General features: G+C 41.8%; 1 protein-coding gene across 4 annotated transcripts; it reads right to left on the bottom strand.

Annotated features, from left to right (window-relative positions):
- Window positions 1–499: 499 nt before the first annotated feature.
- abi3b (ABI family, member 3b) lies at window positions 500–8,189 on the bottom strand. Of its 4 annotated transcripts, none has more exons than XR_009522753.1 (9): window positions 7,772–8,189; window positions 7,409–7,576; window positions 6,887–7,066; window positions 6,585–6,640; window positions 5,901–5,981; window positions 2,563–4,211; window positions 1,634–1,686; window positions 1,124–1,355; window positions 500–726 (listed from the first exon to the last, which is right to left on the bottom strand). XR_009522753.1 is itself a non-coding variant. In XM_060036017.1 (6 exons), the coding sequence occupies exons 1-6, from the start codon at window positions 7,913–7,915 to the stop codon at window positions 3,707–3,709; spliced, it is 1,134 nt and encodes a 377-aa protein (XP_059892000.1). In that variant the 5' UTR covers window positions 7,916–8,189; the 3' UTR covers window positions 2,229–3,706. The 4 variants fall into 4 exon arrangements, 1 of the variants encoding a protein (XP_059892000.1); XR_009522755.1 differs by having other exon boundaries at window positions 500–722; XR_009522754.1 differs by lacking the exon at window positions 1,634–1,686.
- Between the last annotated feature and the right edge of the window lie 3,940 nt (window positions 8,190–12,129).

The raw sequence follows: 12,129 nt of genomic DNA, 5'->3' as shown, positions 1-12,129 counted from the left end.
TATGCATTGAAATAACGTATATGGATTTGAATTGAACTCCTATTCAGCTTTATTTTTCAATGTTAGAAATTCAAAATCAAATATTCAACGTTAAAAAATTCAACGTGGGGACGTTGATTACGTTGAAATTCAAATCCAGATACGTTATTTCAATGCATAAACTTAGTCAACTAAGTCAAATCCTCGAAAATATTTTCCTTTAAGTTTTACTTTTAAGTACACTACAAATGTCTTTTAAGAAAAGACATTTGTAAAGTTGACATTCCGTAAAGCTTTTGGACTGTAGTTAGGTATTAAGTCTTAGTTCATAATTCCTTATTTTCGCTTATTTTCCTGAGCGTAATATTACAGAACCCTCTTAGCGTTCAACAAAGATTTTGTGACTGCTTTTATTGTGAACTTTCATAATTATAATTTCATGGTTTTTGTTTATTTTATTATTCTGTATTTATACCCGATTTATTTTTATCAGGTTTCAGGACCGCACAAAAAACGGGTATATTTTGTATATCATTTAATTGGACTCAACATTTCTTTATAAAATACACAAAAAAAGTAGAAGTACGGTATTTACATCATATTAAATGAACATAGTTTAACTTTAAAATCCATCCTATGCATGTGGAGCATAGGGTGTGTGGCGCGTGTTGATGATGTCATTGTTGTTCTGTCCAATCTGCGTTTGCGGTGTGAATGATGTGCTTCTGAGTAGAACTAGGAGGCTTCCTGAAAGAAAGCAGAAGAAGCAGAGTACATGCGGCATCTATTTTTAAATCACCACTCCAATATTTATTGTTCATATTTGGTAAAAAGTGAACATATCCCTGAAATGGAGATAGAATATTCCCCTCATGAATATATAAATATGGTGTGTTGTGTGTGATAAACAACAAACTACACTTGTATATGAGGGGAAGAATATACAAGTATAGTATGTTGTGTGCGTTATAAACATAGCTTACACTTAAATATTCATGAGGGCAAGAATATACAAGTGTAGTGTGTTTAGTTGTGCGTGTATATGATAAACAATAGATACACGTGTATATATATATATTCATGCGGGCAAGAATATAGGAGTGTAGTGTGTTGTGCGGTGTGTGTCCTAAACAGGTGGCTGTACCCAATAGGGCGGTGGTGGGTTGTGGTCCTGCAGAGCGTAGGCAGGTGGGCCGTGAAGCTCAGAGACCCTGCCTCCCTGGAGGGCCTCCACGCCCCCCTCCTCGAACAGGGGGCTGATGAACATGGGGGGACGTAGGTCCTGTTCCAGGGTCTCCTCAACCTCTGGCTTGATGTTTTTCTTCAAACAGCAGACCATGAGAGAGAGAGCCAATCCCAGGAATATGAAAGGGATCCTGGAAGGGGACAAAGGATGTTTTTATTGTGTTTACCCTGCAGGATCACTGCTATCACTTTGAAGCCATGACTATTTATGCAACACTTTGCCGAGGCGATTGACGCTGAATTCAGTTATATGTCATTAAAGATCAGGAATTAAAAGGGGTAAGGGCATCTTCCTCAAGGATGCCTACAGGTGGGACCCAAACCCAGAACCCATGTAGTGCAGTCAATAAGGAGTTTAAATGGGTAGACACCGATGCTAGTAGGGGTAGTTGAAGAGGCTGATACTCACTCTACGCTAGTATAATATATAAACATGGTGGCTTCCACTTCAGGGATTTACACCTACAAAGGAAGAGACAAAAGGCGGAAGCATGTGATGATGTGCCCATCTTTGTGGCAGTGAAGAGACCGGGATGTTTTATTTCTGACTTCAGTTTAACACAACACTAATATTTGATCCTCCATCATCTCCATAACCTAATCCTAATACCTCCTCAACCCTCTTTTGTATCATCCTGCGTCACCACTGTACGTCAAGGCATCAGCACGATGATCATTTGAATCAATAATGTCTCAATGGGCTTGTAGGACTCATTGAGAAGTTACTGTGTTTACAAGTGTTTTGAACCTTGAACTTTGAGACACCACTTCTTCAACCCTTATCTATTGCCACAATTTGACCTAATTGTCAACCTAAAGGCAGAAAATAGATAAATTAATGATTGATAAGTGACAAGGTTTGTTGTTATGGAAATGGTTGAAAGTACATAACTAAAAGTAACAAAATATATAGGTGAATTTAGACATTGTGTCATGTGCATTCAATGATATGCATGGCTCACAAAGTTACATGGATAAGACAACACAAAAATATTAAACGCACATTGAACTTCATCTATTTTATTTAATGGAAATACTGACACAACAATTTAGTAAACGAAAATGAGTAATAATGAATTATTTGCTCATAGTGAACAGAAAGTTGTATTTTACATGAATGTCTTGACTACAATATATCACTAAAATGTGGTTTAAAGTTAAAACATTTAAGTTTACATGAGAGGTGAAGACAGGTTGATCTGATTTAGTAAGAAAATAATACAATTCATCTGATCAATAATATGCTTCCATTCAGCTCTAGCAAAGTGAGGAAGATGAACAGGAATAATGAAAATGAACGACAGCACGATTTAAAAGCTTGACACAAGTCTGTCTTACCTTTGCAATTAGCCCGAGCAGCTTGATTCGGAAAAAACACAGATGTTATTAACCGCCTGCTGCCTATCTATTGAGTCCGTTTATGGCGTCCGTGAGCAGTTAAACTCACCCTAAGTAGAAATGTGTGAGTGACGTAACCTTGACAGCACCTATCTCCAATCATTTAAGTTGGAGCAGGTATGCCTGTCCCACAAATTCTCAATATACCTGCCTGTTTGTGTTTAGATCAAATTAAAATCTTTATTATGTTTAAGACTGAAAGAAGAATATAATGCAGATACTCATCTGCATCAAAAGTTCCCCTTCTGGGCATGGCTAGCAACATAGCGTGGGTAAAATGTGGGCTTGTGACTACCCCAAAAGAACGTACGTAGAAGTGCTACAAATAAACTCCCATTCAGTCCATTTACTTACACTAGGTAGACACAATTCTTGTTCCTAGATCCAGTTTCTGCCGTGATATATTTGTTGTTATGGTATCAGGTCATATATTGGCTTTTTGTAATACAACTCCCAAGTACATTATTCATTTGCCGGCTCATTTATAAACATATTCTTGCTCACCTACGCTAAGAATGCCACTTTATGTATCCTCATGCAGCTCCAAGTTTGAGCTTGCCGTGTAGGAATGCAGCAGAGGTGCTGTTGAAACATGTTCAACTGATATAAGCGCCGTGTTGTCATCCAGTACATAGGAATGCACACTCTTGAGAGCTAAGTATTTAATTTAGATCTCTGGGCAAAACATATTACTCATCCACACGCATTTCTATAGAAGAAAAAAAATCTGCAAAATTGCCTTGAGGTTTTGAATACAACGAATGAGAACATGTGATGGTGTCGATTGTTTGGGGAAGGTAAAAGAGGAAGCAACGGGAGGAAGCAGAGCACTAAAATGAGAGTGAACAATCTTCACAGCTCAAGGATAAACTTGCATGTGGAGAGGAGAAACAAATCCCTGTGTTCCATGCCCAGTCTTTGCTGTGCTGTTATCCATACGAAGACAGGCATAAAAGATCAACAAAAGACTTCCATTAAAAAAATATAGCAAGTACCCTTGAAGAACCAACAGCAATGCTTTATGGGAAATGTTTCTGACCAATCAAAATAGTCCTCTTAGCTCAGAGCTAAGCTTCAATGCTCATTAGTGCCAGGAAGGTGGTGGGGGTGGTGGTGGTGGTGGAGCTCCTGATGAAGGCAGTGGAGGTGGTGGAGGAGGAGGAGCCCCTGATGAAGACATCGGAGGAGGTGGGGGTGGAGGTGCCCCTGATGGAGACATCAGAGGTGGTGGGGGTGGGGGTGGAGGAGATCCTGAGGAAAGCATTGAAGGTGGGGGCGGGGGAAGGTTCCCGTTCGATAGACCGCCGGTTGGAGGAGGTGGAGGGAAGCCCCCGGGAGAGGTCATGGAGGGCGGTGGCGGTGGAGCAGGAAAACCAGCCTGGGTTGAGTCTGGAGGTGGAGGAGGAGGAGGAGGAGGTGGAGATGAGTCTGAATAACCGAGCTGGGGAGGCGGGGGTGGGGGTGGAGATGAGTCTGAATAGCCATGTTCAGACGGAGGAGGAGGAGGAGGTAGGCTGTCACCGCCAAAGTTGGATCCAGAAGAGAAGGAGGGAACGGACGGAGTGGCCACGGCGATGCCAAGGCTGGACCTGGTTTGGTGAGGAAAGGAAAAGGAGCGTTGGTCCTGAGGTGGTGGCACATTCAGTGAGCAGGCTGTTTCAGGTTGGTCACATCCCCCCAGTAGCTTGAGTTATCTCTACCCTGATTATTGTGCTTAAACCTCATGCCTTTCTGATTGGACGGAGTGTCCTAGCTTGAAGCAGCATGTTATTATCTCTATCTCGCATGAAAGTGGAACAGCAACATACACTACTTGAGTCCATCTTTATATTGATGAATATCCACAGCAGGATGAGCCTAGAAAAGGTTCCCAAAAAATTAAACATGAATAAATATATATATTCCCATTTTAAAACTACAGCTTGTATACGTCACCAGCTTGGTCGCAGCCAAAGCTTGTCATTGAAGCCAGCTTACATCTGTGGTGAAGTTAGAACGATATTGAATAGGATTTGCCTCTGGATACAGTTGTGAGAAGTGAGAGAGCCGCAGGTGGTAATCAACTATTTCGGAATCTTATTGATTCACTACGTGACCGCAGCCGGCCAGCTGCACAATGAATGATCAGACTATTGATGGAGTCAGGTTGAGTAACTCCTTGTAAAGTATGGTAATGTATTTCAGTTTGGTCTTTAACCCCGGAGCAATGCAGAAATACCCCCACTACTTCCTTTAACCTTAACCGATTGGATTCTTTCATATGACGATTTCATATCACTGCACTGCATGTATGGCTGCATAGACTGTATTGTCAGTAGGAATCACACGGCTGTGTAAATGATCTAGTAGACGCCATGATCTAGTAGACGCCAGACTGACATCCATTCTTACATTGACCATCACTTCCTATTTTGATTCAGTTCCGCTTTAAGGGATACCCACTAGCACTCTTGCAAACGTTCACGATCATCTGAGTCTGCTGTTGACATTGAAAAGCCTTTCGGATCCTCACTATTGAGCATGAAATTAGTTAATGGGGCCGCTACAAGCCTTGACAATTGAAAGGTATACAGGGACCTAAGGATTCTCCCAAATATGGTTATTTATCCTCTACTCAGTGCTGCATGAAGTGGGAACCATGGCCTGCCTTAAGAGCGCCCTTAAGTGATGGTTCCCACTCAAGTCATACAGGCTGGTTAACAACTATTGAATTCATCACAGAGCAGACAAAATCATTGGGGTTAAAATGACAGTGGCGAAACGATACACTGTCAAATCATCCCCACACAAGTCTCTTTTATCGAGCATCTGTTGTGTCATTTCTCTTTTCTTCTGTTCTAAACCACAGCCGGCACATCAGCGCAGCCCCATTGCAAAGCACTTCCTTAAAGTGTTTGACAACGGTGTGCATAGGTTAACAATTTACGCACATTGTTTCCCACAGTGGCCAACTGTACAGCAGTGTTGTCATCAGAGTGTGACAATCGTGGTTCATGTTGACAAAGGCCTTTAATAACCATCACAGGTCTTCAAATGTTCGCATCCAAGATCGACTTGAGTCCTATTCAATGCCCTGCAACCTTCGTGTCATGTCAGATTTGCTCCGTTAAAACAATATATTTCGATTTATTTTATGGGTTACGCTACAAACATGAACAGAGATTCGTGTTCTGCGTGCTTTGGGCTTCACTTCTCCATTTGCACCCCTGCTGTCACGCTCTGTCCAATGCAAAATGGTCAGGCACCCCATTGGTCAGGCAAGGACAATGACTCCTTACCCGTAACGGTCACTGGCACTGCTGATTGGCTCACTGGGTAGAGTGGGAGGAACCGTGGGACACTCCACAGGCCCACGATTTCTGAAAAGCAACAAATATAATCAATTTAATATAAAAGTGTTTAAATTGTATTTAATAAAAACAAATGGTAATCGACATTGAGGACACTATCAAAACTGTATTCATTAACCAGTTTCAATTTTATTCTGACCAACTATATGACAACCATAAGCAGGAATGTTTTTATGCCGTTCATTTAGATTTATTAAATTTATAGAACCAAACTCACAACTGAAACATTTATATATAGACGGATATCATCGCCTAACGGTGTAAAGGTCATGTGTATCTACATGTATATTACGACCCATCTTTCCTGTGTTTCTTTTGTTTAACACGTTTAAAATGGCTGACGCTATTTGCAACAACAGCAAAACCTCAAGTTTCACACATAGCCTTCGACCTCTTATATGAAGTTATGTTAAGCGCTTTGAAAGTGAGAAAAGCGCTATATAAATAGAATCTATCATTATTATATACCCCCTATATAGCTTTAGTCTGCTGATGCAGTAAAGGCCTCAGAGATTCATACAGGCTCCCTAATGTAATCCACAACTTCAATTTGCATCGATGTAAGCATAATGAAGAGAGTGACTTTATAAGGTGTTAAATGGGTGTTCATACATGGAGTGTGTGCTTCCTGTACTCCCCGGTCTCTTCTTGGCGGGCTGAACAGGGAACTATGGGGAGACAGAAAGACAAATCGCGGTTCCATTATCATGTTAAAACCTCACGAGCACTGCAGCTCACAATCGGAGGAACCAATGAGTGCTTCTGAAACTACATCTGGTTAAAGAAATTCATGACATGATCAGCCGCTGATGTTTTTTGCATCCGGCAGATGCTTTTATCCAGAGCGGCTTATGCATGACCTAGTTTAAGTACCTAGTTCAGTACATAGTTTGGATGAACTTCAACAGTTTTACCTCAAAGGAGTGTCCAATGCAGTCCAGGGTGTTGAAGGAGACGGGTTCTCTGGTGTAGCGCCGCTGGGGTTCCATGCCGGACTTGGGTAAAGTCATACATTTGGTACGGGCAATCTTTTTGGGGATGCTAAATGAGCCAATCTCCCTCCTGGCCACTTTCTCCTTGTGAACAGCCACTGTCTGGTTGAGAGAAGAACTGCGGCTATTAGGAACCACACTGTACAAAGGCTACAGTCTTGGATATTCATGTCAATGTGCGTTACCACAGTGAATGGTTTTCAAGGCATTAAGCGAATTAAGCTCTTTTTTTTTCAATATGCTTCTGATTACACATTGATTATTTATTTCCGTAATTATCAAATACAATAGCTGACATCATTTTCGGTATTCATTAATTCATTGAAGAGTTGCAGTGAATACTTACAAAAAACTGAACACAATAAGGAACAATGTATTAAACAAAGGGTAAATTATCAAATCGGCCGCTAAAAGCAAACCTGGTTTTGTGATGTGCACGCTCACCTGAGAGAGGATGTTGACAGCGGCGCCTATGTCTTTGACCTGCGAGGCCTGAGAATCCAGCAGCTTCAACAAAGTGGACGCCAGGCTGTTTATCTGATATGTCACACTGGCCAACGCCTGGGTGGTCAAGGCCTTGGTTTCCTCCAGAGCCTTCGTTGGATCCTCTGCCTTTGCCAATTTAAGTTACACATTGTGATTAAGAAGATCACAACTTTATGTTCGATTCGTACTGATAATGTATGCATTTTTTTTTTTAATGACAATAATATAGGTAGGCCTATAAAGTAAAAGAAAGGTGTAATATTTCCGGGTGCCCACCGTGTCTCCAATTGATTGCGGTGGTAGAAGTCTGAGTGGACTCACCTGCAGGTACTTCTTCTCGCAGTACTCGGCCACTTGGTTCAGGTTGGTCTGGTTGTCCGAGAGACCCTTCCTCGCACTTGGCACTTCTTGTAATATTTGCGTAATTACCTCTGAAAAAGTCTTTAGGTCCGCCATTGTTTCCATACTTTCGCTTTTGAAGTTTAACTTTTAGACGTAGTTATTCTTAAGTTGCTTAGCGATAGCTACGGGAAGACTACCGTTTTTTGAGAAATGTCAGCGGAGTCTGGTAGGATGGGCTTCCTGCTGAATGCGGAATCACCGCAGGCTAAAGATTTTCACTCTCAGGTAAAAAAAATAAAACCTTGCAACGCCCACTACTCAGCTCCGTGGTTAGCGCACATCCTGCTTCAGGCAAGTGTGCATCTTACTGACAACAAATTATGTGCATGCAGATGAGGGCAGTGCCGGTTGATAGAAGTGCACACGTTATTGTTAGCCAGAAAATACCATTATTATTGACGCAAGGCAGGTTGTGAAGTAACATTTGTCACGGCACCACTTGCGTCCGTTCCCTTCACTGACACTAGGTGTCAGTGTCGACTAGAGAACAATGTTCACAATGCAGCGGCACATGTAGTGCTGCTGATCCTGAACAGTGGCTCTCAGAAATGGGCAGACAGGGAAGCCTTGTTTGCCTACTACCTTCACTACAGGTTACACATTTAAAAATAACAAATTAGAACTACACGTTTTCACTGTTCCAATACTTATTCAAAATTGTTCTCAACCATCGATGAAAAATTATCATCTAGAATCTAAGAAGTCACCTGCTATGGACCAGCAACCTCCGAGCCACCGGCAGCACCTGTCAGGCCTGCTACGCATGTGACCAAATAACTTAACCGAAGGAGAATACCTTATCTTGTAATGTCCATGTTTACTCTGCCTGATTAGTAGGTTGCTTTATTTCTAAAAGCATTCATTTGTCATGATGACTTTTATCAGCACAACATGCGACGGATCCTCATAAATTCCGGAAACATGTTTGGTTATTTAGGCCTACATTGAAAAAATATACTTTAATATGATGTAATTCATATTTACTAAGAAACAGTTGTAACTACTTTATTATTTTGGACTTTCAATGGCTGTCTGGTGTACATGGTAATCATTAAACAAGATAAATAATGACATTTATGATGCCATTTTTATGGACTATCAACTATCAATATAGCCTACCAAATCATAAATGAAGGAGAATAAAAATATCTGAATCTGTTTCGAGACACAGACAAAGCAGATCAGCAAAACCGCTTCTCCCTCTTGCCTATCATCAGGGCAATCATTTTTTATGAGCAACTGTACTGAACACACCACATAGACCTATACTTATCTTATCTTTTATAGATCATTCATGTCCTCTTGGCATCCTATAGGTTGAACCTGGCTGCCGTAAGGGGAACATGATGAATGTTTCCCAATAGGACATCTCTGAGTAAAATTACAATTCATATTTTAATTTACCATTTTTCTTTTACCTTTAACCAATAGTTTGAAATGGGACCATGAGGAAAGACAGATCAGAATCCATTTGAGTTGGGTTGACTGCGGTCCTGCACTTTGGAGAAGTATGGTCAAGCCATCTACACTTAAAAAGCGATTGCCCATCTACATTTCTTTAAGACGGGGGTTTTCAAAGTGTGAGAGAGTGAGCCCTCCCTCAGAGAAAAAATTTCAACTGAGCCCTAAATACCTGTGTTTTGAAATCTATTTTAATTATTTTACACATTTTAAACAACTCTGATCATAATTTTAAAACATTTGAAACATATTTTTTAAACATTTTAAACATATTTTTTTAAAAAAGATTTGTAAACATTTTAAACATATTTCTGAAACATTACAACATCTTTGTGCGTTTTTAAACATTTCTTAACACAATTTAACAACTTTATCTAAGCATGTTTTAGCTTAACCTTTTTTAAATACATTTGAACATCTTATCCGTGTAAACTGCCAGTTTACACAGATTAATTCAGGGTCCCCGACTCTGAATTTTCTGAGTCAAATCAGATCTGCCTTTTCAGTCCAGAGATTCGACTATTCGGCGGGGTTTGTTTACCAGCGTTGCTATGGTGACCTAAATTATTATAAGCAACTGAAAACGATGCCGGTTTGAAACTAAAACTGTTTTCAGAAAAAAGTATAAATGCTATTGAAATTCCGTTTCGATAGTATTGAAGATACAAGTGTGCAGATTTGTTTAATGGTTTGAACGATGGTAAACGGTTGAAAAAGGAATGAGTTACGAACGATGTCTAGAAGTAGGTGCATCAGAATGGGCAGACGTCTTCAATGAAAACGAAGCGGTATGAAACTAAAACTGTGATTCTGAAGAAATTTTAAATGATATCGAAATTCTGTTTAGATATGATGATGATTTGAATCATCGACTTTCAGGGGGTTTTCCCTTCTTTCTTTTTTTCTCACGTCGCGCCCCCCCTGAAGAACTTTGGCGCCCCACAGTTTGAAAACCACTGCTTTAAGATAAAGTACTTTTCTGACGACAAGGCTTATGGTGCGTTCGGGTATTCTCTGCGAACCGACTCGGATCTCGGATCTGATGCCACGCCCACACTTCAAGCGTTTTATTATTTCGCTCGGTCGTTGGAGGAAAACATGGACGCCACCCGGAAAGCTGTTGTCGCGGTAGCATTGGCAGAGGACCAGGCGATCCAATATAAGTAGGCTATAGGCCATAGTCAAGTCAAGTCAAGTTTATTTATATAGCACATTTAAAACAACAGTGGTTGACCAAAGTGCTGTACACAAATACAATATATTTGTGTATATAGGCAGAGATACGGACGCAGTAAGGTATTGCAGTAATACGAGTGATTGAAATTACCATTTAAACCACCTGAGTTCAACCGAGATGGCGAGATCGCCGTCCGAGGAAAAGGGGCGTGTTTGTGCGTGTCGCTAGGCAACGTCCTCGGACCTCCGAGACGGATGGATATTAAAGGGACTCTCACCTTTGTTGCATTTTTACACTTTTTTTTGGATAAGGTTAAATTGGTATTAATAAGGTAATAACACTCTAATATGCAAGACAGACCCACCAGGAGTGAAAACAAACAATTATTTTACTCTCATAATATTTAGTGAAAACTTCAACCAATACAATTCTTCGGACCGAAGGACCTTATTGGCCGACAGACCTGTCTGTTTGCTGCATGGATATATAAGGTTTTCCGTCTGCTTCTTGTGGCGCATTCGGGCCCGCGTCATCAAGGCACGTCCTCAACTAGAGGGTTTGTTTTGATTCCACGGCAGACAGTAGCGAGTAGCGACCGTAGCGACTGTAGCGACTGACGATGGCAGACCAAAGTGGTCCACGGCGTACTGAAACTGCACCATTCAGTCCGATTAGGGGACTCATCTCGGACTCAGACTCACAGAGTTACCCTCCTCTGGAGCCTCAGGAAGACCTCCAGACTGTTGGCCACCAACTGCACCATTCAGTCCGACAAGGAGACCCGATTCGGCCTCAGAAGCGAAGTTGTCCCGCTACTCTGGAGCTCCAGGAAGACCTCCAGACCGTTGGCACTCAACCGCACCACTTAGTCCGATTACGGGACCCATTTCGGACTCAGACGCGACGTTGTCCCGCTACTCTGGAGCTCCAGGAAGACCTCCAGACCGTTGGCAACCAACCGCACCACTCAGTCCGATTAGGGGACCCGTTTCGGACTCAGACGCGAAGTTGTCCCGCTACTCTGGAGCTCCAGGAAGACATCCAGACCGTTGGCAACCAACCGCCACACTCAGTCCGATTACGGGACCCATTTCGGACTCAGACGCGACGTTGTCCCGCTACTCTGGAGCTCCAGGAAGACCTCCAGACCGTTGGCACCCAACCGCACCACTCAGTCCGATTACGGGACCCATTTCGGACTCAGACGCGACGTTGTCCCGCTACTCTGGAGCTCCAGGAAGACCTCCAGACCGTTGGCAACCAACCGCACCACTCAGTCCGATTAGGGGACCCGTTTCGGACTCAGACGCAAAGTTGTCCCGCTACTCTGGAGCTCCAGGAAGAAAAAAAACAACGCTTAGTTTTGTACTCGCTTAGGGGGTGGGGCATTGGAGGAAGGCGGGATGATTTGAATGTGCTGTAATTCTCAAATGCAACAAAGGTGAGAGTCCCTTTAAAGGGACTCTCACCTTTGTTGCATTTTTACACTTTTTTTGGATAAGGTTAAATTGGTATTAATAAGGTTATTATTCATTATTAAAACTCATTATTAGAGTTTTTATCGAGTACAAAAGTTCTAGACTCCCATGGGTTGTGTTTAGACTCCAAGGGGTCATAATATCTACCAGGGGTCTAGTAA

Source organism: Gadus macrocephalus, chromosome 18, assembly GCF_031168955.1.
Source record: "Gadus macrocephalus chromosome 18, ASM3116895v1".
NCBI lineage: Eukaryota > Metazoa > Chordata > Actinopteri > Gadiformes > Gadidae > Gadus > Gadus macrocephalus.
The sequence above is the reverse complement of the archived record's forward strand: the minus strand, read 5'-3'. Positions and strand labels throughout refer to the sequence as shown.

Bases quoted from the DNA above. Each gene is read 5' to 3' on its own strand.
- abi3b (XM_060036017.1), bottom strand. From the start codon at position 7,915: ATGGAAACAATGGCGGACCTAAAGACTTTTTCAGAGGTAATTACGCAA. The intron at 7,577-7,771 runs GTGAGTCCACTC...AAATTGGCAAAG, and splicing joins GCGAGAAGAAGTACCTGCAG to GCAGAGGATCCAACGAAGGC. The intron at 5,982-6,584 runs GTATGAACACCC...GTTGCTTTTCAG, and splicing joins ACAGGAAGCACACACTCCAT to AAATCGTGGGCCTGTGGAGT.